Source organism: Sorex araneus, chromosome 2 (assembly GCF_027595985.1).
Source record: "Sorex araneus isolate mSorAra2 chromosome 2, mSorAra2.pri, whole genome shotgun sequence".
Taxonomy (NCBI): domain Eukaryota; kingdom Metazoa; phylum Chordata; class Mammalia; order Eulipotyphla; family Soricidae; genus Sorex; species Sorex araneus.
The window spans coordinates 377,603,243-377,630,818 of NC_073303.1; the positions used below are offsets into that span (position 1 = coordinate 377,603,243).

Genomic DNA, 27,576 nt, shown 5'->3' on the forward strand with positions numbered 1-27,576 from the left:
ATTTGACACAACATGCTGTGTTTAAATCTGATGAGAGAAGCTACATATTCATGCAAAACTAAGAGTGTACAAGTTGGATAACTAGCACCAAAAACTTAACGTAGACTTTTGGAGTAAAATATTGCCAAATTAAAGCAAAGACTGTATCACCCGTTTTGTGTATTGACTTTAACCATGATGAGAGAGTATTCAATATTTTGATTAGGAAACCTGAGGTTTCTCCTGGCGTTTGTTTGAAGATATCGTAAAATTACTTATCTTTACCTCAAACATGTAAATTGTAGCTTATTAATTTAGCAAACTTTTTAATCCTATAGCATAACAACGCTGGATGAAAAGAACACTAACATGTAATCTAAATATAGGGGTGCTAGACTCCATTAGCATGGAATCCATTATATTCTGACTGGAAAATGTTATCTGATATCTCAGAAATGACAAGTTACTATGTTCCCTAAAAGAGTTACAAGACATTTGCAACAGAACAGAACAGAACAGAATACAACAAAGTGGGAGAAGGAACCAAGGGCATTTCTTACCTTGTATTTTCTTTCTAGACCCTAGTTGTGTTGTATTCAGATTCATGTTTGCTTAGAGACCCAATGAGGCAGAACCTGGAATGTTATGGCTATTTCACTCAACAGTCATATTTGCAGACAAGTCAAGATTTACATAAAAACGTACTACAACATAATCCTAACATTTTATAAGACTGTGCAAATAGATGGTATCCATTAGCATGCAGAAGTATTAAATCAACTAAAAATAATTAAAGTTTAGAGAACAAATAGTGGCTTGAAAATGGAAGAACATCCATAGACCAAACTCAGTGGCAGTAAACATGCAAAAAGAAAATTAAAAAAAACATTAGTAGATAGGATTTGGGATTTTAAATTATATTTTGTTTTATGAATTTAAACTGACTTTTCTCAGAACTCTTACTAATTTTAGGGATAGTTAGACCCTATAGATAATATTGTGTTATGGTAAAAAGATGAATTCAATTTTGTACCCATCCTTGCTCATTTAAATATGCATTCAGAACTTCAGCATAACATGCTGTCATCAAATTATGTGTAATCAAGTGATATATGACAAGTGGAAAAGGCATTTTCATTGTCATACCAAAATAGTGTCAGCTGTATTAAAAAATAGGTTATTCTGATATAAAAATTATCTAGCAAGATGGGTTCACCATCTCTTAGTAAGGCATTATTTTCAATGTCACTTCTTACCTTAAATTATAAATCTATTGGTGGGAACAACATTCATGACCCAGTGCCAGCAATTTAGCGATATCAATTTGCAGGATAAACTGACACCGGAATTTGCATAGAAATAAATACGGCACGTGTGTGGAAATAAGTGAAGTTTCTTTGGTCTGGGTGCTCACACACATAGGTAAGCGGATGGTTTGGGAGGGGAAAAAAAAAGAGAGCAGGGGAAAAGAAAAAGAGGGGACAGGTGAGACGCTACGCCTTAAATCGGGGCTCAAACGGAACACAAAGACAAAACGCGGACATCCGGGAAGCATCTCAGTCCTCAGGTTAGAGGTGTCATCAAAAAATCGATTGATACTGACCGCTGGACGGATTTGTCGTGTCGGGACAGCCTGTGACTGGTGGTGGGCACCTCTTCGATCTCGTCGATGTCACAGGCGTCTGCAGCATCTTGGGAGTAGTTGTGTTTCATGACGAGGATGTTCCTCCTGTTCATGGGCGGGAGGAGAGGCTTGATGGGCTGTGGGGGCAACTCGGTTAAGACAGAAGCATCCCTTGTGCTGAGGTTGCTGCGGCTGCCTTTCGTGCTGGACAGTTGGGATCCACAGTGATGGTCGTGAATGCATTTGGAAGAAGACCTCCGCAGTTTGTGGTAGCTGTCTAAGTCATCCGCCACCTCTACGAAGTCCGCGGCGGTGCCTGTGCCCCGGAGAGTGCATAGCTCATAGTGCGGGGGCTCCAACACCTCCTGGAAAACTGTCTGATCAAAGTCTGATTTCCTTTGGACATATTTTTTACGAGGCTGTTTGATCTGCACAATGACAGAAATGATAATGAGGATGATGACAATGCAGGAAGTCACGCCAATGACAGTCCCACTGGTGTTGGTGAGCTGGTCCAGCAGGCTGCTTTTCCTCTTCTCTACAGGCGGAGCAGAGTGAGGACGAGAAACAGACAAGACAGAGAACAACCCACCACGCATTAATATCGGAGTCAGAGCAGACGCGAGCACCCTACCATGAGCCTGTCAGAGCAGGCAATTTCTCGGGCCTCACTGTCATGGTCACACCCTGTCTGCTTCCCTTTTCACAAGGTGCCGGTCCTCTGGCCTAAACAGAGCCTTTTCCCCGCACCGCGGCCCCCGGACCCCAGCCCCAGCCCTGCTCTTCCTCACACAGATGCTGAGACCTAGTCTGAGAACTTCACTGGGACACTTGGGAGTGAACCGCTCCGAAGCACGATGCTGCTGCTTACTTTACGTGTGAGGAAAGCTCCCAACTCCGAGACAGAGGAGGGGAGGATACCTTTGTTCTCTCGACTTTATTTATGACATGGGTCTCTGAAGTCGGTGCAACCAAAGCATCTTGATCGCAGAGGGTACGAAGGGGCCAGAGAGGTAGCACAGTGGGGAGGGCACCAACCTGGCATGCAGCAACCTGGGTTCAACCCCCAGCACATGCAGGGACCCCCGAGCCCCGCCAGGGTTAACACACAGATATGGAAATATCTTGTCGAAATTTGTATTTTTTTTTTAAATAGAAAACTGAGTGTTCGAGGCCTTTGAGCGCCTCAGAAGGTGGATTTAACCCAGGGGCCACAGACCATATTGATTTTCTCACCCGACAGCTGAGTCTGGACTCAGTTTCTCCCCGGGTGTTATAAGTCACCAGCATTTTCCCAATTCCCAGGATCCTGATCGCAAACCCCGTGTTGGAGGCAGGGCTGGCTCTGACTTTGGAACTCCTACGTTCCCAGCTTCTGCGGTCAGCGACAGAAACTGGACTCCCAGCAGGCAGAGCACAGGCCAGAGAGCACTTTCCAGCTCACTCCAAGTGGACTCGGGGACACACGGAGAAGACAAAGGGTTTCACCCCTCCCAACAGCCATTTTCTACAAAGGCCGCCTTCAAAGTGACTGGCCTCTGTTCCTGTCCCCACCCGTCCCCAGCACCAATGCAGAAATTTTGTCTGCGAAATTTTTATAAAACAGCCCTGCAGGGTTGACTCTAAGAAAGTTACTTTAGTATAATCCCTAGACTGAAGTTCATTTGAAATAGGCCATGAAATAGTAAGAAAAAGGTTCAAGCCAGAAATCTCAAAGCAGACAGAAAGTGTGTGGGACACACTTAAGAAGAGGTTATTAGCACCAAAGCAGCAATAGGCCGACCTTCCGAGTACTTACTTCATAAAGCCTTCCCACCTTGGAATAAGCCACTGAGGTAGACTCAAAGACTCCTTGGACAGGGGTTAAATTTAACTGGTGCAGCACAGTGGAAGAATTTATGCTCCTGGACATTGTCGAAAATAAGAAGCAATAACCTGAAGATTCTTGGAAACTAACATCAGAGTGTGAGGCCAAGAGGGGTGGGCAGGTAAGCCGTGAGAACAGGAGAGAGATGGGGGTCTTGATGACACGGGGTCCTGGGCGCACGGGATTCGTGAGCAAGAGCACAGACAGACCCACAGAAACTGTCCAGCCCAGCCATCTAGAGACAAGTCAATAACTGCACCAAGTCTGGGCAGGGATCAGTGTCTAGAGTTGTGATGATGTCTTTGTTAACACAGAATGTTTGCAAAATATCACAATACATATAAAAACCCAGAAAACTGCAATTTACACAAGCAGCTCAGCATCCCCTAAAATGCACAGAAAGTGCTTAGAGAGGGCAAGGTATCAGGTGGAAATGTAGACAGAAAAAATATGAAACAGCTATTCAAAATATGATCAAGATATAAACAGTCGGAGTAGACAGTAAAGTGAAACATGGGGATAATGCATCACCAGATAGACTACCAATTAATATGCAGATTTATAAAATGAAAAAAATGCAACATCTAGAACTAAACAGCACAATCACTGAAATGAAGCTTCGTTTCAATGATTTAACATATGTTCGAGATAAGAGAAGAACAGACCATCAAATTTGAAGGTACATAAATGAAAATTATAAACTGAAGAAGAGTGAAAATAAGAATCAGAATAATGAAGAATATCCCCAGAATAAATGAGACAAAGCCTCAAATAGATCTGCATCTTCTGATGGATTTATAGCAAGGAGAGGAGAGAAAATAACAGGAAATCAAAAATAAATACAATTTGAAATGTCCCCAGTTTTCTGTCCAGGTATTTCATCAAACTCCAGTAAGAAAAATACAAATAATCATACTCTGACACATAATATTAAATATACTAAAAACACGGAAAAATAAAAACAATAAAAGAAAAATAACTCCACATAGAAAGAAGCCCTGATATCAGCAATACTGATTCATCATAAAAAATTATGAAAGCATCAAGTAAAAGAAGGATTTATTCAAAATACTGTAGGCTAAACTAATGGAAAGCTATCAGTAAAAAAATCTAATGGCAGAACATACTTAAAAATTAGTGTAAAATCAAGACAGACCAGAAATAAAATATTAATACTGAAAGACATGACTTACAAAAAATATAAAATAAAATTATTGGGATTAAAAACAAGAGATCCCAAAAGTAATTCAAATGCACATCAAAATATTATGTAGACATTGGATAAAACAGGTAAATAAGTATTGCCCTTAGGGGCTATTATGTATTATGTAAATAACTATCAAGGAGAGTTTTCTCTCTCTCTCTCTCTTTCTCTCTCTCTCTCTCTCTCTCTCTGTTTTCCTGTGAAGCAAGACAGTTAAAAGATGTGAGGGAGAGAGGGTGAAAGTGAGAGGGCACAGGCTTCTTCAGAGTAGATATAAGCAAGAAAGGAAACATAAGGATGAGTGATTGGCATATGACAAGAGGGGAAACAGACTCCAAGAGGAAGCCTAAATGTTCCTTCCTTTACTTTTTCAAAGGGCTATTACATTTTACAGAGTAGTATGTGATGTATATAATTGTTGGACTATAATTTATGGGCCTAAAATCATTGGTATTGCCAACACATATGAAATGAGAGAAAAATCATACTGATTAAGAAACATCGTATGACAACTTTAAACCACAGAAGCAAATGAAGAGCTCAGAAGTAGATCATTAGAAGGCTGGTAATAAACTCTGTGAATGAATGTGTTCTCCATTCCCCTCTCAACTTCATCGAAGACATAAAATTATAAAATAATCACTGAAGTAATTGTTTGACTTTACAGCATGAATATATATATATATATATATATATATTAGGATAAACAGAAGATGAGAACAGGATCTTGTAGGAATAATACTCACTAGAATCAAAGTTATTTTTATATCATAAACCCAAGGCAACCAATCAGAAAATAACACAAAAAGTATGTTAAAAAAATACTATAGAGATTTAAATCCTACCACCGAATACATTCATTGAATTCAGAAGAAACTAATAAGAAGAGGAAAAAGGAATAAAATTACATGAGACTTATTAAATAAACATAATTATTTGCATTAAGCAGAAGTAGAATGATTCATGAATGAACTTCCAAGGCTGCACCCAGAGTCCACTGCAGGGAAACTGGAATGAATGAGCAGGGTTGGGACAGATCAAAGCTCCCAAGGCGTGTTGGAACCAAGTCACACCCTAACTTTGGGAGCTTCAGCTTCTTTCCAAACTGCAGTTTCTAATAGAAATATCAGAGTGTCAGGCATAATAGAGGCTAGTTAACTTTTGGTCACAGCAGGAATAAGGCTAATAAAAACTCCTATTTGAAAACTTTAAAACTATACTGCATGCCCAGAAGTGGTGAAAGTTTAAGACTGTCTCTGTTTAAGACTAGCTTACACAGAGATGGTTGTTATCAACTTACACCCCATTCCTCAGGAGGGGCTGAGGGCTGCACATTTGAAAGACTAATCATTACCTTTACAGTGATTTTCATCCCAAGGATACACACAGTTCTGGAGTCCGTTGCAAACCAATGTATTGTTAATACACATGTTGCTGTGGCAGAAGAAAGTATTGCCTTCACAGGGAGCTACAATCAAGAAGAAAAATATGGAAAGAGGTTATAACTGATGAGGAACAGTAAGACACATTACAAACCTGAACACAGAAAGAATAGAGTGATAACTTGCTGTGACAGTATGATCAACAGTCTGACAGTTTCTCCGAGGCATTACCTGCCTGGTGATTATGTCTGTGTCGCTAAAAACGTTGATATTTGTCTAGAGAAGTTGGGTTTAATTACTGTGTGAGTGTAGGGGGTTCATGCATTAAAATTAAGTCGTTGCAAATAAGGCTCTTTTAACTTGGCACATTCATTTTTCAACAATTAAGTTTCGAGGCCAGAGAGATAGTACAGTGGCTAAGGCACTTGTTTGAGTGCAATTGACCTGGGTTTGATCCCTATATGTACCACATATGATCCCTGAGTTCTGCTAGGATAAATCCTTGAGCATAGAACTAGGAGCAAACCCAAAGCATTGCAGGGTGTGGCCCAAAAGGAAAGAGGAAAAAAAAGAAGTTAATTGTCTATACACATGTAAAATACTATACACAGAAATTTCTTTTTTAAAAAAATTTAAATTTATTTAAAGAACCATAAAGATGTGGTTATATATAGACAATGAACACTATACAGCTATAAGGAATGATGAAATTATGCAATTCGCAGCAACACGGAGTAAGCCCTAAGCACAACCAGGTGGGCCCCAAACCACAAAAAATATCTATTGCAACAAGATATTAAAGCTATTCTGAAAAATTACCTTTTGAATCTATTTGCTTATTAATTAAAATAGCAATAAAATATTTTACACAAGATCGCTTAGCATATTTTTACACTCCTAGAGAAATGTTTAAGAAAACAAAACACCCAAGCCTAAAAACCCAAATAATGGCCAATATGATAACTAGCTCAAGTGATTCCTTCAGATTTCCCACGCCTTCCCTTCCCAGAAAGAGCGGGAAATTATTCTCCTCGCTCCTTGGCTAGACTTAGGATTCCTGTGTGAAGACGCAAAAACAGAAACAAATAAGGAAACAAATAGAAGTCATTTTACAAACTAGTTAACTTGGAGTTTAATGTTAAGTAACATTGTGCTTAGTTTAACATTTGCTATAACCCTTTATTGGCTAGTGACTTGTAATGTGCTGAATAAAACATTGATCTTGAAAAATAAAATGATATATGGACTGGAGCAATAGCACATCAGGTAGGGCATTTGCCTTGCACGCGACTGACCCGGGTTCAATTCCTCCTTCCCTCTCGGAAAGCCCGGCAAGCTATCAAGAGTATCCCACCCATACGGGAGAGCCTGGCAAGCTACCTATGGCGTATTTGATATGCCAAAAACAGTAACAACAAGTCTCACAATGGAGATGTTTCTGGTGCCTGCTCGAACAAATCGATGAACGATGGTATGACTGACGGTGCTATATTATTGCAAAAAGCTGCTCTGTCGTAAGCACCTACATTGGAATTCCCGGAGCTGCCCATGTTGGATTTGCAACTCTGATATGGTCTGTTAAGCCGATAATGAGTATTGCCAAAACCATATGCGCAGAACAGGAAGTTCTCTGCCAATAGATTGGAAGGATTGTAAAATGCTTCAGTAGCAAATAGAAAACATACTGGTGCCCAGCAAGTTGCAACAATTTTGAAAGTACTTCCCCTGGGATCTTTAAAACATTATAATTATTTATCAGCTTTCCAAAAAAAATTGAAAAATTACTATCATTACTATTAGGTAGAATGGGTTAGCTAAAATAATAAACAAATAAAGTGATTTTTCATTCTGCAACTGAAGTACAGAGTGCAAAACCTGTACTTCAAAGAAGTCATATATTAGAAGTGCATTGAGGCTTTCATTTCAAGTAATATAAATATGATTCGTTTCCTAGCCTTGCTCTTAGTCCATTGTGAAAATGTCTGAAAACAATCCATGCACCTGCACTTAGAAATTCCTTAACAGGAAGGTATCTCTTGTCGGCCGTGGGTTAGAGTAACCTCCAAGCCGGCATTGAAGAAGTAAGCCAGTAGTAGAAGGAGAAACACCGAGGGGATCATTTACATGTGGCACGTAGAATAACTGGATGGGGGAATAGGATGCGAATCAGTCGAGATGGGCGATGTGTGCTGAAAGTAGATCATGGGCCCAACATGATGACCTCTCAGTGTCTGTGTTGCAAACCATGATGCCCAAAAGTAGAGAGAGTATGGGGAATATTGTCTGCCATGGAGGCAGGGGGAGGGTGGGAAAGGGGGGTATACCGGGGATATTGGGGGTGGGGAATGTGCACTGGTGGAGGGATGGGTGTTTGATCATTGTGTGAGTGTAACCCAAACATGAAAGCTTGTAACTATTACGGTGATTCAATAAAATTTAAAAAAAATGGAATGACAGAGCCAGACATCCCCACCACGGGGATAACAGCACTAACACCAGGAGACACAAGGGTAACAACCCAACTTAGAAAGGGGCCCGTGGGGAGGGCGGGCTGAGGGTGGGAGGGAACCTGGGAACACTGGCGGAGGGAAGCTGACACCGGTGGAGGGATCAAAAAGTTTAAAATATCGTATGTCCAAACTGCAACATCGAATGTCTAAAAACCTCAACTATGAATGACCTTGTCAGTCATCATGCTTAAATTAGGCTTGAAAAAAATAAAGCCCAATGTCACGACGCCCCTCCTTCAACATAAACATGAGAAATAACTTACTCCCTTAGAGAGTTACTTTGCAGTTTTTCGTGTCTGAGCATTTGGGAGGGGGTTTGTCCAGGGCCTCCTGGGGGGGCCTGAAAGCTCATCCATGCTGAGGGTGACACCAGTTAGCGGAGTGCAAGGGAAGATCCCTCCCCGCTGAAGTGTCTTCGAACCCCGTCTCTGAGTTCTGGTGATGTCCCATATCTCACACCCCACCTGGCTAGGAGAATCTGTGGAACATTCCACTTTTCAGAACAAATGCTCTGTTCTGATTTTTACTTTCACTTTTCACTGAAGTCACATTGTAGCATCACGTGAACTTGGGATGCGCCTGAAGCAGCACCAGGATGGTCTGAGTTCCTCTCCAGAATGAAGGCAGACACCAGAGGGCTGGCGTCAAGTCAAGGGAGCCTGTGCCAGCACAGCATTGCCTGGACAATAGAGCACTGCCAAAGGAGTCGGCCTGCCCCACCCGCTCTTGCACCTGTGCCCCCTCGCCCACACACTCACTGACAGGGTTCCCCTTTTTTGGCAGCATGAGAAGCGCAACTGAGTATGAACAAAGAAGCTCGAAGACCGTTTCTCTGGGCCACGGGAACTGCAGTGGCTGAGGCCAGCAGGGACGGATAATGTCCCAGAGAGAACCCTAGCTCCTGACCCAGACCTGGTGACCCCATCTGTACCATGGGGGTCCTCATGAGACTCACCCAACAGATTTAATACTCCGAGGCTGGCTGCAGGGCAGCCCCATGGGCACTGGGGTCTGGTTGTGGCAGTTGTTTGAGGAGGGTGTCGCAGGGAGGAGAGTGGGAGCTGTTGTCCCACTCTCTGTTGTACGCCGGCTCTGCCTTTCAAAGTTGTATGACCTTGAGCCAATTTTACCAAGTGGTTTCCAGATTCAGCTTCTAAGTCTCTAGCCGGGATACGCTTCACGCATAAAGTTGTTGCAATAATTGTATAATAAACCTTTTTCAAAACAATGCCAGCAGTGGCCACGTCATATAAAATAAATACATGTTCATTACTTCTGAATTACTACGATTGCAAGGAAATGCAAAAGACTAAGGAGACGTGATGCTGAAGTTAAGTTGCTAAATATTAACCTTTCTGATTCATGAAGTGAAGCGGAGCATGCACAGGTCTGCGCTAACAGGGAGTACAAGTGCAAGCTGAAGAATAGAACATGTGGACTGGGCACAGGAGATACCGCCCAGAACCATCGCGATAAAAACAAGAGGCGTTTGCTCTTAGAGGCAATGAAACCTAACCAGATAGGTATGACGTACCTAGATACCTAGATAAACAAAGTACCTAGATGAACAAAGTAATTCCAGGGCTCTCAGTGCGTCGACCCGTCACATTCGCAAGGAATATTGGAACCCTGCAGCGCTCAGCACTTGAGTGATACTGACCGACCCAACAAGTAAAAGACGGACAATGGGCCATGGCCAGGCCTCCGCAACTCCCTCGAGCCCAGCTGAGTGGTACACCTGGGTGCATCCCCCACCCCTGAGCATCCTGGTGGAGGGTCACTTGTGCAAAATCGGAAAATCACGTAGTGGATCATGAAATATCATTTCCTCAAACTTGTCTGGAGGAATCTGAGTGCACGTCCAGCTCCCAAGCACGCTGGTGGAGGGTCACTTGTGCAAAATCGGAGAATAAAGTAATGGGTAATAAAGTGTCCTTTCCTCAAACATGTCTGGGGGGATTCTACTTCAAAGGTTTTCCTTCAAGTCCCTGTTGAGGAACACAGTGATTCATTTAATGGAAGATCAATCCAACATACTCAAGTGACAGCTCCTGCCCTTGCTTCACGGGATGGTTTTAAATTAATTCTGGTACTGCATAAAGTAGCACAACATTGGTGATACAAAAAAGGAAATTCAGAACTTATAAGTTCTTTAATTTAATTTAATTTATAAATTAAGGGTTTTACTCCCATGCTCTCCTGAAAGGCACTGTATGAACTTACCAACATCTTCAAACATGAAAACTGAACCAGAAATCAGAGACCTACTTATTAATAACAGACAGAATCCTAACCCTTTGATTCTGTTCCAAAGGCTCTCAATAAGAGATATGTTATGAAATGGTATGGAAAATACTAAGATATAAAACTGGTAAAATACAAAATGCCCATTATGTTTTGGTTCCAAAGCCTCACACACAAACAGAGAAAATTTCACCAAAAATACAGAGAAAACTGTTAGGAATGGCTATTGTTAGGATATTCACAACTTTCATTTAGATTTAGATTTTATTCAAAAAGTCTTGGTATATGTTAATTTCTGTCTCAATGCTGATACAGAAACCAACATGCATGGTCATACACTTATGAAGAAAGTCTTTAAGTTTTAAGGAAAAACATAAAATGCAAATCCATAAAAGTCAATATTCTGGGGACAGGGGGTTGCTGGGTTTGTACACCAGGAGGGCGTTGCCTTGCATGAGGCAAACAGCCCTGGGTTCGATCCTTGGCATCCATAGAATCCTCTGAGCACTGCCAGGAGTAACCCCTGGAATTGCTGGAAGTAACCCCAAACACCAAAATAATATAAAAAAAAGAGACAAAGTCAATATTCTGGACCATCGGTAAAAGACTGAGAAAATAATTGGGGGACGGGGGCAGGATGGGAAAAAAGCATCTCCCAGGGCACATTAATGGGAGGAATGTGAATTTGTACAGCCTCGGGGAAAACGGTAAGAAGTTCGGCAGAAAACATAAGATGGGGCCGGAACGCTAGTGCAAGCATTAGGACTCTTGCCTTGCATGTGGCCGGTCTGAGTTCAGCCTCCGGTGCCACATGGAGCCTGACCGCCAGCGCCACCGGGAGTGACCCCCAAACACAAGGCCAGGAGGAGGTACTAAGCACCACCAAACCAAACCCGCCCTCGACCTGCACCCAGATAAATTCCAACAGGCACGGCCGGAACATGCAATTGGCCGGGCAGAACCGCTCCAGGCGTGTCCAGAGGACGTAGAAACATGGTCAGCTCTGCTCACGGGACCCACTGCAACGCACAGACCCCAGTTTGGTTATGACACACCAGAGGGTCCCCAGAACCCCGCCAGGACGGACCCCTGGGAGCAGAGACGGGAGTAAGCCCTGAGCACTGCTGGGTGTGCCCCAAACCAGCCAAACACACCACAGTATAGATGGGGGGAGAGTGCTTACCATGGGGGAGGAGAGAAAGGATGGGGGCCTGTCACCAGGACGATTAGCTGGAACTGTGCAGGGGGTGCTAGCTCATACGCAGGACACACACCCCTTCCCTCATTACTCCAGGGGAACAGAGGGGAAAAGCACAGTGGTAACACTTGAGTATTTTTCACAAAGGGCATCTTGTCCACATTCAACCATGAAGAATAGTTTTGGCATCACGTTGGTACTCCGTTGTGTTGAAAGACGGTGAGTGAACTTCTCAGGTCAGACGCTTCTAAACTGACGGTAGCGTTTTCATTTTAAACTCACATAAGTTCTCATTCTGAGCACTAGGGGGCGAGCTTGCACCAGTTTTGGTGGAACGGCTTCACTATCAAACTGCTTCACGCCTGAATAGGCTCAGTGGATTTATTGCTGATTCTTAATAAATGCAACTTTGTAGAGACACCCAAAAGGAGGAACTTGGAGCCAACCCAAATTAAGGAAAGATGAAAGTATGACGTTCAAATTCTGTTTAAAAATGTAAAAAATAAGGGTCTGAGAGACAGAATAGTGGGTGGGGCACTTGCCTTGCACACAGCTGACCAGGTTTGATCCCAGCATCCCATGCGGTCCTCTGAGCACTGCAGGAGTGAGCCCTGAGTACTGCCCAGTGGGGCACAACTCTTCTCTACAAATGTAATCACTCTCACTCACTGTCACTGTCATCCTGTTGCTCATAGATTTGCTCGAGTGAGCACCAATAACGTCTCCATTGTGACACTTATTGTTACTGTGTTTGGCATATCGAATACGCAGCATGTAGCTTGCCAGGCTCTGCCGTTCAGGCGAGATACTCTTGGTAGCTTGTCTGGCTCTCTGAGAGGGGTAGAGGAATTGAACCCGGGTCAGCCACGTACAAGGCAAACACCCTACTGCTGTGCTATCGCTCCAGCCCACAAATGTAATAACATTAAATATAACTATAAGGATAATGGTCTATTATAGAACTATTGCTTTATAATATTGGGTCACTTATAAATGGCTGGAACGATAGCACAGCGGGTAGGGCAGTTGCCTTGTACGCCACCGACCCAGGTTCGATTCCTCCATCCCTCTTGGAGAGCCTGGCAAGCTACCAAGAGTATCTTGCCCGCAAGGCAGAGCCTGGCAAGCTACCTGTGGCGTATTCGATATGCCAGAAACAGTAACAACAAGTCTCACAATGGAGCCATTACTGGTGCCCACTCAAGCAAATCGATGAACAATGGGATGACAGTGATACAGTGATATTTATAAATATTTTTTCAGTTCTGCAATTGAAAGGTATTCAGCTTTTAAAAATGTTATTTTGGCAGTCTTGTTCGGTTTGGGGGTCACACCCGGAGATGCTCAGGGGATTACTTCTGGATCTGCACTCCTGGAAGTGCTCAGGGAACCATATGGGATGCCGAGGATTGAACCTGGGTGAGCATCATGCAAGGCAAGCACCCTACTCGCTCTACTATCTCTGCAGTCCCACTAACCTCTATTTATTTGTAATTTTGAAGTTTGCAATACTTATACTCTATCCCTTCACCTCCCGCGCGCACACACACGTGCGCACACACACACACACACACACACACACACCTGATTTCTTCTCAAATCCAAAATTTACTAAATAATACTACTTAGGATATTTAAATGAACACAGACTAGCATATTTTTCATGATATTTCAGTATCAGTGAGCATATTTCTCACTGATATTTCAAATACCTGTGCCCTAAAGTTAACAAAACTCTGCCTGGCATATCAGTGCAAGTCAAAGAACATCAATCGCATTCTATCAAGAACTTAGTGTGTGTAAATGAGTGTGGGTGGCCGGCGGGAAGCGCCCTCACCTCCTCCTCCCCACACACGTCTGTGACCCTTCCAAGGATGCTCCCCTGGGTCTGTGTTGTCACCGCAGGGCAGGACAAAATCCCAACATTGTCCTAAGTTCTTTCTGCCCCCAACACGATGCCCAAACGGCCCCCGGTTCCGGTCATTCTGCGTCGTCCTCAACCACCTGTGACCTTCCCACAGACCCACAAGCAGTGTCCTGAGGGCCCAGATCATTGTCAAGAATCAGCCAGGAGGTGTTTCGGCCACGGATGAGCCCTGTACATGCTCCTTCATGGGCCAGGCCCCAGGGCTGTGGTTTGTCCCACCCAGCCCACTGTACCCTCTGTGGCTTCTCACCCCTCTCTAGCCCTCGAATTTTCCCATTTTGACCATCCTTTGCCGCCTCTGACAAGGACACAAGGAAGGGGTGTGGCTCCCTTCCTGTTTCTCTGGAATGCTCCCCAGCTGAGCGGTGCCCTCTAAGGATCACGACTTCAAACTCTGGATTCAAAACCTCGGTATTGAATAAGGTAGCTCGCAGGGTGAGAGCACACGGTTCCCATATGGAAGCCTGGGTTCGACTCCCAGGACCTGCTCTGGTTCCCTGAGCACTGGGGGCAAGTCCAGGTAATAGCCACTGGTGTACCACGAATCAACAACAGCAACAGACACAACATAAAGGACAGTGACCCAGGACTATTCTATCCCTAGGGAAGGGAGCAAGGCTAGTAAATCCGTCACCAGCAGAAGTGGCCCGAGATGAGCAATGGGACGGCCGTGCTACAGTGCTGCATTTCCCCAAGCAAATGGAAAATTTCCCTGCCACCACACCTGGAACTTAAAATGACCATCATGTTGCAATTAGAGAAATGGCATTTTATTTGAAAAAGCCTGACCAGATTTGAGGCCAGAAATAGATTTTTGCTTCTACTCTTCATATCCTTTATCATCTTCTTATATTTTTTTGAAAAAAATCAATACCTGCTTCTAAAACTCTATGTTCCAATGTGCCTTAGTTATCTATCAAAATATCCAGTGATGTCAGGAAAGATATATTTAACTTCTTTGGAAAAAAATATATTCCACTCACAAATTTCTATTGAATCCTGCTCATACATATTAGATCAGCCCAATCTTCCCACTAAGATTATATATTCTTACAGTTCCCAGAGATGCCCTATAAAGAAAAGAGGAAAACCTTCCTCAGTAAATCATATTCTGCAGAGAAAAGGCCTTGCTCTGTTTCCATACTGCGCAGGCCATTTTACAATTGTATATTCGATTGTATTCCAAGAAATTACTGTGCTCTGGTTATATCTGATTTGGATGCAGTATAGATGATGTGTGCAATTATCTAACTGCAACTACACAAGAAGGTTGTTTCTTTGTGGCCTGTGCTTCATTACTGGGGCCTGGACAACATTGGGCTTATTTTTGTGATTGGTATAGACACCTTTGCAAACGTTGATTAGGTTAGACACATAATCCCCACCCCCTGCCTTCCCCAAATACTGTATTTCTTCTTTTGTTAAGCAGCAACTTAAGATGGATTGTAGGAGGAAAGACTGAACCAAAGAGAAAGCACCCCATAACCTTAGGTGTGTGACTTTGTGGGTCCAAATTCTAAGAACTCAGCAGTAATTGTTTCCACTCCACTGACCGAGATCACCAACCGAGATAATAGTGACAGGAAAGCCAGAATCAAGAAACTAATCTCTGCAGATGGACTAAGTCAAGCACTTCAAGATGGGGAGATGAGCCTGGGGCATCCAGGAGGGACCAGCGCTATCACAGGACCCTTTGAAGAAAAGTGGGAGAACCCAGGATGGAACACAATACAGCAGAGAAGTAGAGACGCCATGAGGGTTGATGAAGAAGAGTCTACGGGGTGGGCTTTGCTCAAGGAGGACTGACTAGGAGCCATAAAACACAGCCCCAGACGCCGGGCAAGGAGAGGTGCTCTCTCCCCCAGAACCTCCCCAGAGGAAAGATGCTCCCAGTCCCGTTAGGGAGACACATGCGTCTCTCTCCACACTACCACTGGAGATATCTCTTAGGCCCGAGAATTTTTATTTTTTAAATTTAGTATGATAGCTTAGAGTCAGTAAATATGGAACATGGTTTCATAAAATGTGTGTGTGAGTGTGTGTGTGCGTGCTTCCTACAAGTGTGTGCTCTCACTTAAATAAATCAGTTAAGCAATTTCCACGCCCCACAACTCTAAACACACCCATCACCAGCTTGGACTGTTAGAGAGGTCATGTTTTTAGATTAAATGGTAAGACACTCTTCCAGCTGATTTCTGAATTTCGATGGTTGATCCTAAGCCACCCTTCAGAGACTGCTTTTCTACCTGCATAGGTATTTTCACTGCATCGCACCGTCGCCAAGACCAGGAGTTGCAGGATTATTGTTTTTAACCTAGTAGACAAAAAGGATATCCTGGAGATCCTGCATCTGTTTGGATTTACAACCTGTGTTTACTCCTGTGTAGAGTTGTTTGTTTCCTATGCCAACAGGCTGGTTGTAGTACTCTATCATTTAGTGTTTCCACTTTTTGGCCTCATTTTCAAAAGTTGCGCCCTATAACTTTTCTCATTCTCTTGTAACAACCCTATTCTTTAGAGGATAAGAAGATTTGCCTCAGTCCTAACACTTTGGCTGCAAATTTTCCTTCTTTCTTATTTTAATTTTTTTTATATAAATACATTTTTTAAATCCTGTGTATTCAAAAACGCACTGCAATTCTATTTTTGTCCATGTAGTATTTGGCATGTATTCAACACGCATTTTAGGAAGCCATGCATCAAGCACCAGGCATCACTTTGCTCAGCGCGTTATATGGACTATATGACAGTTGGTTCTTATGTTTCTGTCTAGCATAGATAAGGAAACCTTTCCCCTGTAAACTAATAAGCGGCCTTAACCCATAATAACACATGACATCCTAATGACGAGGCATGAGTGTCAGAAAGGCACTAATTAACACCTCTGTCAGTGTTACAGTGACTACATTGACTATTCCCCCTGATTTTCCTTGGTGATAAGGATATAAATTGATATAAAGAGCTTTTCATCTTAGCAGTGACACTAAACTTGGGTACTTGTTTAGCGTTTTCCTGGAGGGATCACGAGGCCCTACTACAGTGCACTTGTTTACTATCAATATTTCAGGGGAACATACTCAGCTCAGGGAGCCCTATGCGCAGTTACATGAATAACCAGATAAAAAATGCGTAAACTTAACCATCCCCCTTTGATTTAATTTATTGGGCAAATTGAGTTTATTGAGCTAATGTGGAAATTTTGCGTGTACTTCCAAGAATTGGGATAAAATGCAAATTGTGTTCACGGAGGCAGAGGAGGGGTCAAATCGTGTTCCAGGCAAGGGAAGATAATGGGAGAAAATAGTGAGGAAAGCCATCATCATTGCGACAGAAGAGCCAAGATTCTACTAACGTGCACAGCTGCTGGGGGCTTGGTGCGCTCTCGAAGAGAGAATTAGGCTTCCAGGAGCAGCAACTTCAGTGCAGAACTTCCTCAAGGTAATGAGGCAGTGACATGGGAAGGAGTCGCCAGAGGAGAAGCACCTTACTCAGCACTGCCTTCAGTAAGCCCACACTTACCGAAGGGAGCATGAGCAGAGAAACATAAACAAGTAAGAAAAATGAAGCTTTACAGGGGGCTGGGGAGATACAAGGGAGGGCATTTGCCTTGCATGTGGCCAATCGGGTTTGATTTCTGGCACCCCATTATGGTCCCTGAGTCCTGCCAGGAGTGAGCTCCGAGTGCAGGTCCAGGGGTGAGCCCTGAGCAATGCCAGGTGAGCCCCCCCAAAATTAAAAAGAAACGTAAGCCTTATTGATCACTAAGTAAACAAAACTGTAGTAGGTCATGCAACTTACAGACAAGGCTGATGGCAGCATTATTTTTGCAAATTCCCCACAATTGCATATTTCCACGTAAACTACTCAATTTTGGAATAGTAATATATAGCTTGTATACAGTTAGAAATAGATCTATGTAATATGTAAAGTAACATGTAGACTGATAGTTGGTTTCTCGACTGTGGTAAAATCACTATCACAAAACAATGGTATTCCAAATGACCATGTGGCTCATTTAAACCTATCATCAAATGTCTTATTAAAGTTCAGAGCCTAAATGTGTGTTTTTCATTATGTTCCCTTGTCTGTTTAGGTCAAAGGAGAAAAGGTGAATTGGGCAAAAGGGACGACAGAATGATGAGGAATATGACTTGAGATGGAAACATATTAGAACATACAAGTTTTACATGATTATTCTAAAATCTACTTAATATTCTAAATAATATAATTTTGATAAAAACATCATTGCAAGAGGAGTCCATCTTACTTTTTATTGATGAATTACAAATTACTCCAAACTCACTGATGTAAAGCAACACCTGTTAATCATTTCACAGTATCTCAGAGGTCTGGGGCAGCCGTGGTCTCTCCTGCTGTCTCGGGGCAGCCTGGCCTGGTCAAATCACGAAGAGCATGGCACCTCCCTCACGGTGGCCGAAAACTGCAAAGCCGTGGGCTTTCCAGACAGAGGTCCCTGCCAGCTTGCTCCCTGGCAACTGGGCAGGACACTCAGGGCCACAAATCAGCACCATTTCCTGCCCCGCAATTCCACAGCATGAAACTTTAGAAAATATTTAGGTTCATATCAGAATTCTGCCCAGCAGAAGCTGCATCAACACAACTCAACTCGTGTGTAAGGCTCTTCGGTGTAAACAGATCTGTAGTTTAAGCTCCGTGGGCTTTCCTTTTCACAGATAGGAAACTGTCTGTATTTTCTCATTTTAACAAATTATGGAAGAGGGGAAGTCCCCAGAGGAGAAAAATGTGGTTTTCATGTCCTTGGACTTGAATGTTTGTACCTAATAGAAACATGCTACTAATGAATCAAGGAGTAAGTGGTATAATTTTACTATGTAAAAGCTCCAAATGTAAGCTGCAGAGCAGCTAACATAACTTCGGGAATAATCAAAACTAGCCACGACCTATGCAACCCATTCATCCTAGTTACTGCAGATTCATGGAACTCAAAAAATAACACTCAGAAACTCTTCCAGGTCACTCATTTTTAACAGGCGCATCTCACTATCTCCATTACAGTTAGTCCAGGTTTTCTATACAGTTTCCTTGACATGTTATGGGTTTTCATATGTGATAAGTATTGCCAAAACTGAAATTATATTAATAATGCTTTTTAAGTTTGTACAATTAGAAAAAACTAAAGACCTTATAAAATGCATATAAATGCATAAAACTGCTTTGTTCTAAAACAATCCTAAATTGAGTAGTGTCAACCCAAGCAGGCTTCTAATAATTAATGTGAGTATCATTCCTTATACTGTCTCCTTAATTGAAATTTGATTTATTCAGCTTCATCCACGTGTATGTTTCTAACTGGTTCTCTCAACCATTTATCAAGAGCTTTTGCCCCAAGAAAGTAAATTATTTGCAATGACTAATATTATTACATTAACATTATACCTAAAAGGAGTACTATATCTAATATAATACCAGCATAGTGTTATAATAAAATATTACATTATAATATTAGTATATTAGCACAGAATGATTTCATACATATTCAGAATATAGTTCGATGTAAGTAAAAAATGTGTGTGTTTGGGGCCATATCTGGGTATGCTTAGGGGTTCCTTCTAGCTGTGAACTAAGGAAAAACTCCTGATGGTGCTGAAGGAATCCTTTGGGATGCTGGGGGTTGAACCCAGTCAGCTGTGAGCACTGCTCTGGCCCCAGTAAATTTATTTTAAAAACGATTGGAATTCGGTGGCTTGAGTGGAGATACCCATACACTGTTCTCGTCTTCTGTATCCCTGGTTCAAGAGAAGATGGAGGTGTATCAAAAATCGAAGTACCACTCGGGACATTAAGGAGGTTATACTCTCCATAAAGAAGATGATACCTATTTGACAATTTTGTTTTCACCTCTGTGTCTAAGTCTCAAATTGCTCTATTGCTTAAATTCTGAATACCGTTTGGAAACCAGGAGCCCTCCTAGCCCTGAAGAAGGGATGGGATGAGCATCTTTTGGCAAAGACACTCTATGGAAAGTGAGAGGCCCAGGGCCACCTCCAGCTCATCGTGGGAACTGATTCTTCCATTTTCACAATGGCCAAGCCTGGAGTAACCCTGACATGAGGTAAAACATTATTATGTGGCCCCTGCTCTGTCTCCAATCTCCAGGACTTCTCAGTAAATAATGGGGTATCCCGAATGGAGAACTCTCCAGTCTTGCTATGTTGATGCAAAGGAACAAGCCAGGTTTCTTAAACCGTCTGGCAAATTTGAAATGAACGGGGAGAGAAACTCATATTTCTGAAACTTGCTTTTTTATGTCTTAGATTCTAATTTGGGCTGGAGTGATAGTACAGCGGGTAGGCAGTTTGCCTTGCATGCGGCTGACCCGGGCTTGATTCCTCCATCCCTCTCGGAGAGCCCGGCAAGCTACCAAGAGTATCCCACCCACACGGGCAGAGCCTGGCAAGCTACCCATGGTGTATTTGATATGCCAAAAAACAGTAACATCAAATCTTACAATGGAGACGTTACTGGTGTCTGCTTGAGCAAATCGATGAACAATGGGATGGCAGTCCTACAGTGCTACCATTTGTGTGAAGCAAAAACAATTCAGCATCATTCTCCATGAAAGGAAATGGTCACACATATCATGGCAGCAGAGTCTGACACAGCTGAGGAAAGACTGAGGTGAAGACTTAGCAAGTGATGAAGGAGCCACCAGGGAGAGCTGAAGCGGGCACTTCTGGTCTCTGACAAAGGTGATGTCTCCAGTGAATGGTCTTATACTCTGATCAACTGGTGCTGCCGGTGTATGCCTTTAATTCAGACTATAAAATGAATATATCATATCTATGCTCATTGTATATATTCATAAATATGCTCCCAATGCACATATGAAATCAAGACACTTGTTGACTTTTGTAACACAAATTTCAGTTATAGCTCTTTTATCTACTAATTCTTTCCCCCCTTTTTACATGTATTATATATCATATGCAAAATGACATAAAATATGTCCATTGGGAAAATTCTGATTTGCATCCATAAATTCCCAGATCATCACGTTTCAAACCAGAAGCCCCCAGTGTGAGCATGCCCCCTCTCCCAGAACCACGTGCAGAGGGACCTCAGTTCAGTGTGCGAAGCATCTAAAACGATGACAAGATACAGGATGTGTAGGAGTGGCGCAGCTGTTTGGGCCGTTAGCACCACCACTCTGCAGGATAAAGGCCTAGAATCCCCTCGCAGGTGGCAGAGGCAGACACGAGACTTAATGGAAGGAGGTTCTGCCCTCGATGCTGTTGGCCAAGCCTTCACCGTGGAGTTGAGTTGAGCGTATTCAGGGTAAGCCAATTTTTTCAGGAATCTAGTCTTTTCCCCCCTTTCTCTTTTTGCTTGAATTCATAGATCAAGGGGGTTGAAATACATTGGTCTCTTAGCTCTCCTCTAACCCCTGACAACATCCTCGGTTTCCACCCTGGATATTTTAAACAGACACTGTGGTATTGTTGAATACTTTCAAATTTCTTCTCAATAATTTTAAGATGGATGCTAGCTTCAGAACTGTCAAAAAATATCAAGGGGATTTCTTACTGCCTGAGACAAATCTTGTCCATATTTTCACATATCTTCATTAGATGTAAAAGAATATGAGACTGAAAACTAGTTTGAGTGGTAGCAAATTATTCACTTTTATGTTATTTTTAATCATCTTTGATCATTAATTTTTGCCATTAATTTAATTAGTCATTAATTTAATCACTTCTTACATTGACTTCAATGTACAAGGGCTTAGTACGGACCCACATACTTCTTTTTAATTTATAGGCTTTTACTGAATCATCATTGATTTACAACCCTATTGTATTTTAGGGGGTAGCCTCATCCTTCTAAAGCTATATCTCTGTCACATGTCAGCAGCAACTTTGCAAAGCCATCCAAGAACAAAGAATAATCCCTCTAGCGATTACTCCAGACTTCTCCCTTTTCCTTTTAGGAGTGCAGAGTTCACCAAGTCTAAGATTTAGTTCTGCTATTTCTTTACCAGTCTGTTTGCTTTCGTTATTCATATTCCACATATGATGATATTTATCTTTCACTCCCTTCCTTCACAAGGATGATTTTAGCATATAATGTAATTTTGCAGTTTTTGCCATTGCAAAAAAAAAATCATAACAAAACACAGACCACATGACACAGAATATCTGTTCCCACTGAAGCTTACTGTAACCTTATGAGTTTATTCATGGGGAAATTCTATTATAGAACTTATCATTCAAAAGAGTGTGCTATCTACCCACTTGATAGGAACATAAACACTGGGTGATTTTCTCTGTATACAGGAAAAATGCTCTATTTTTTCTAGATTTTTTATTGAAGTTGATTCACTGCAATAACTTCTGGAAATCATTTAATTACCTGCAGAGAAGCCCTACCATTTGCCTCAAACATAAATGCATCTAATGACATGAACCATTTTCTGTTGAGTCAGAATAGAAAGACTCAGAGATAGTACTAAAGGGACATATGAGGTGGACAGTCCTTTTCCTTTCCAAGAGGATATTTCCCTACTCCAGTCACACCTGATGAGACTCATTCCCACCCATCTGGAGTCAGGTAGAACTGCCCAATTGTGAAATATCAGAGCTCTATGAGTTACCATGGTTTTCCTAAACTACTCAAATGCTTTCCTAGGACTCACTGAACAAATGTTAATTTTGCCTCTTAGACATTAATCTATACACCGCATCACCCAGAAGAAGTCTAAGTCTAATCACATTTTGAAAAATAAAAATATATCTGAGCTCCCTTCTCCTTTTGCCTTTTGACATCATTATACACATTTCTGCCTCTTCCAATTAATTACTGTCTTCCTCTTTGATGAGACCCAGAAAAACACAAAGAAATGAAATTGGGGCAGAGATAAACAAAAGAGGAGAAGAGAAATTGTGAAATTATAGTGTTCTGGCTTACTGGTAGGGTGTTGTAAAGAGTTAAGGAAGGTAACAACCCCCCCACCCCCACCCCAGCCTCACACAGGAGATGAAGTCCTTTGGGGAAGAGCTCCAAAAGGCACAACTTTGCAAGCTGTGAATTGGGAGGGTGGGGAGAACCACAAGGCTGAGGCATTGTCTTCCTTGGGGCTTATCACAGCTCCAGGCTGCCTGAGTATCGACCAGAGACCATCTTCTTTGGACTGTACTGCATGTTCCTTAACACAAGCTTGTAATGCAGAAGATATTTTTGTTCATGACCATATTATAAAAGTTTTGGCACAAATTGAGTTTGAATGGAATAAACTTAATGAATGCCTAGGAAATAAGATTATGCTTTACTTGAATGTTTCAATTTATCCCTATTACATTTTAGAGTATGGTTTTGATAAGACCTTTCAGATTCTAAGATACTTTTAAAGACTTGACTATATCGTTTAAGATAGTTAACTATCTCCGTATCTGTGTCATTGAAATCAGACATCAACATATTACCATCCAACAAAATTGAGGTTATTGAATAAAGCAGCCCTCGCCAAAGCTAAGTCTATTTAATATGGTAGCACTGTAGCACTGTCGTCCCATTGTTCATCGATTTGCTGGAGCGGGCACCAGTAAGGTCTCCATTGTGAGACTTGTTGTTACTGTTTTTGGCATATCGAATAAACCACGGGTAGCTTGCCAGGCTCTGTCGTGCGGGCAGGATACCCTTGGTTGCTTGCCCGGCTCTCCGAGAGGGATGGAGGAATCAAACCCAGGTTGGCCTCATGTAAGGCAAACGCCCTACCTGCTGTGCTATGGCTCCAGCCCATTCAATATGGTATCAACCAGAAATATATATGTATATGTGTGTGTTTATGACTATATACTCTGATAGTCTGAACTTTTTGTGTTCTAGTAGAAAACATATTGTTTTTTTCAGCAAAATATGTTGCTGGAATAAAAATGTACTCTAGCTAACAGTTTGACCAACTACTGAAATGATAGACTAGTCAACAATTGCTGTTTAAGTCTGCATTAATTCTGCAGAGATCTTTAACATACTCTATGATAGCAATAAGATTTAGGAAGCCAAGGTAACATTCATTACACCTGGTACCCTATAAATTCAACTGGGTAACTGGAAAGAAATTTAAAGCCAAAATACTATTTGTTCATTCTGTAAAGCAATTATATAATAAACAACATTTATGGATTGAAAAATATTGAATCTTGCATATCATTGCAAAATCCTTGAAATACAAAAACAAATATTATATTCTACATTAAAATGTAATTAAAAATATAAGGTACTTCAGCTCAACTGCCTTGGATTATTTTATTTGTATAAATTTATTAAACATGAATTATTCAGGCTTTCTAAAGAACATTCCAAATATATCTATTAATATGAGTCACTATTTGTTAGAACATAATTTTCTGAAATTGCTGTACTTAGCACATAACTCTGGGCATCAGCCATTGTGCCATTTTCAATATTTTCTGAAATTTTTCTGACTCCCTTCCCAAACAATTATTTCTCTTTGCCTACTTCAGTTGGAACTATGTAGTCACAGAGCTATTTAAAATAACCGGGTCTGCAGAGAAGCTTGCGAAAGAGAACCCACCCATTATAATTATGTAGACTCTTAAGACTAAAACTCAAACTTCATCAAAAGAGGCTGCATCTGCCCCAGACACTTGATAAGAAGGAAGAGCGTGAAAGCGCAGCAAACAAGACTCATTATTTCCCAGTTGAAGTGTGGGGGGCTGGGGGGCACTGCCTTAAGCACGAATATCACGCAGATGCCAAAATAAGTCATCAAGAGACAGTGGTGAGTCTCTCCTGTCACTGACAGCAGCTAAAGGGACGGGAAATGCAGTGATTTTAGCATCTGATCAAGGAACGCCCCGCTGTGCTCAGGATGCATGAAGAAAACACATGGACCACTTAAGGGAGGTGCATCAGACGTCAGACCACAGGGCTGAAGGACAGTCAAGTGCGAGGACTCACGTTCTTGGAAGGATGTGAAGAGCATCTGGAAGCGGCTGTTCCTGCTGCCCTCGTCCGCCCACATGCGGATGACCCCCAGTCCCGTGCGGAGCATGACGTCATTTGCCACGGTGCTGCAGAACTTGGCTTTCAGGTCCTCCACGGAACTGCTCCCGTCATACACGGCCACGAAGTTCCTCTTGCACTCATTGGAATTCTGCATCTCATAGTCCAAGAACCGTAAGTAAATCTGCGGAACAGCCACAGAAGTATAATCATTGTCCCAAATCAAAACAGGAAAGCACTTCAGCAAGGACCAGAACTCCACCCCCTCCACCCCCACCCTTCCACCCCTGGCTTTTTCAGGCTCACAAGACAGTCCTGATTGCAATCAATCATTATTTTCTCTACATGGAAAGCAGGAAGGAAAAACAGATGAATGAGAGCAAATCATATTCAATAATGCTATTCTTTCTTTTAGTAAGTATGCCATTTCCTCTAGCTCAGTCCTTTTACCCAAATGATACTTCTTTCTGCTCATCACTGTCTTGGAATCAGTGATTAGTTTTGCAACACAGACTCTTTTATTTTGATCAGCACCAATGTGTTTGAGAAGTCCTGATGCATCCCTTATAAAGTATCCCGGTTTCCATTTATTTCCAAAAATGTCTGGAAAGTACTCTGTACGAGTACCAAAGAAAACAGAAATTATATCTAATAATATACTCTGATTTTATTTTGTTAAAATTTTTTCACATCGCTGTTTCATCTTCTAAGATTTAAATTTTGTAAAGATCAGCTAACTATGAGTATTCTTGCCATAAAGTAACTTGAAGCTCAGCCAAATATATAGAAATAAAATTAAATATATAGTTGATGCGCTAAAATCACAATGAACCTAGACCATTTTCCAACACTCCCTGCAACCCTAGAGAGTTTCTTGTCATATTTTGATGAAGAAATTCTGTTTTACCTGGTCTAAGTTGGCCATCAGACATGAGACATCTCATCTCGAATGCCTTCATTCATAACCTTTCAACAATTAGATAGCAACCTTAGGATGATATTTTATGATTTTATATACAGTATTTTAATATTTACAGACATAAATTGGGAATGGTGCACAATTAATTTGAGCAGAGGTGAGCCCAAAGGAAACTCTCTACTATTCATTCACCAAGATTTTGCCCTGGCCTCTTATTTTGCCCCAGATATTACTCAGGGTGCTAGGGATGTGTTCCAAAATCACCAATGGAAGATCATCCTGTGATCCCAGTCCTTGGTAACTCTCCCAGGGATGCAAAACCATTCATCTGAAACGATGCTTGCACACCTACGCTCACTGCGGCACTAAGTACAGCAGCTAGAATAAGGAAAGAGCCAATATGTCCAATGGCAGATAAATAAAGAAATTGTGTAGTAGATGCACAATGGAAACTTAGGCATCTTCTGGACAATATTGAACCTTGTACTTGGCTGTGGATGGAACTGTAGGGCAGCATTTTAAGTTGAATCAAAGAGAGGCAAACAAATACCAGATGACCACTCTCTGTGGTATACAAATATAATAAAGGAATGCATGACATGATGACAAATTTGAATCCAAAACTAAACTCATCAAGCAGAGGGGGCCAGGAGAGGGAGTGACAGAGACAGTGGTGAGGGTCTGGGGCAGTTTAATGGTGCTGGTGCAAATTGCAGTAAAATCTTGCAATTTGGGGACAGAGCAAAGGATAGGGTGTTTGCCCCTGTATGCAGTCAACCTGGGTTCGATTCCAGGCATCCCATACTGTGCCTCTGAGCACTACTAGATGTAATTCCTAAGAACAGACTCAGGAGTAACTCTTGAGCACAGCCAGTGCCCAAATACCCCCCCTTCCCTCAAAAAAAAATCTCTTGCAATTTAACAGTGGTGCAACTATTTTCCCAAAAAAATAGAAAAGTGATCTAAAGCAAAGCATGAGGGTCTGTAGAGAAAGTATGTGTCAAGGACATCTTGACATAGCCATGGAAGGAGAGACTGTGCAGTGACATAAAGTGTAACACATATACTCCGAGTTGCTTCTGGAATGCAATTACCTTTCACAGCTAACTCATGTATTCTACATTTCCCATAAATGAGACCTACACATTATTTCCCCTTAATCACCAGTCCACGAACATAACAGGTATAAATTAAAGGCATGCTTCCAGTTCAAAATTCATCTTTCTCCATTCTATACCCACTCTTTCCTATTTCATGAATTGCTAATCTTGTATTTTCCACATAATCCAATATCAATAAATTTTAAAACTTGACTTATGCAATAGAAATTTATTTCTGTTCTACATCAATGTTCCTATTGATTGAACATGAATCTTTATGAATTCCCCCCCCCAAAAAAGTTGATTTTGTTCTCCATGGACACCTTTATACTTTAGCCATCTCCACCTAATCTTCAGAAGGCCTAAGTCCAAACCTTCTATTCTCTCACCCCAAAACTGGCCCAGTCAAAGTTAAATCTCTAAAAAACAGCTACAGTAGCCATTCTAAAGGCTTTAACTGGTTTTTTAGCACTTATAATTTAAAAACAGATGAAATCCTGTAAACTGACAAAGTTTCTTTATCTTTAAACACTTGGATTATATCTTATACTGCAACTGTAGCACAAAATATTTACTTTGGGAATTTATAAGCAACTATATGAACCTTACAAGTTTTTA

General features: G+C 41.7%; 1 protein-coding gene across 11 annotated transcripts in view; it reads right to left on the reverse strand.

Annotated features, from left to right (window-relative positions):
• Positions 1–27,576, reverse strand: part of NETO1 (neuropilin and tolloid like 1) — a 181,831-nt gene that overhangs the window by 70,180 nt on the left and 84,075 nt on the right. For 9 of the 11 annotated variants that reach the window (XR_008628625.1, XM_055128358.1, XM_055128359.1 and 6 more), the window contains 4 exons: positions 24,895–25,123; positions 6,029–6,142; positions 1,583–2,141; positions 540–614 (listed from right to left, as the gene is read on the reverse strand). Coding sequence is in view for 10 of the 11 variants with exons in the window: in XM_055128358.1 (XP_054984333.1) it covers positions 554–614; positions 1,583–2,141; positions 6,029–6,142; positions 24,895–25,123 (963 nt within the window). In the remaining variant the exon portion in view is untranslated. Of the gene's footprint in view, positions 1–539; positions 615–1,582; positions 2,142–6,028; positions 6,143–24,894; positions 25,124–27,576 lie in introns of those variants that run through there. The other 2 variants (XM_055128361.1, XM_055128364.1) reach the window with 2 other exon arrangements.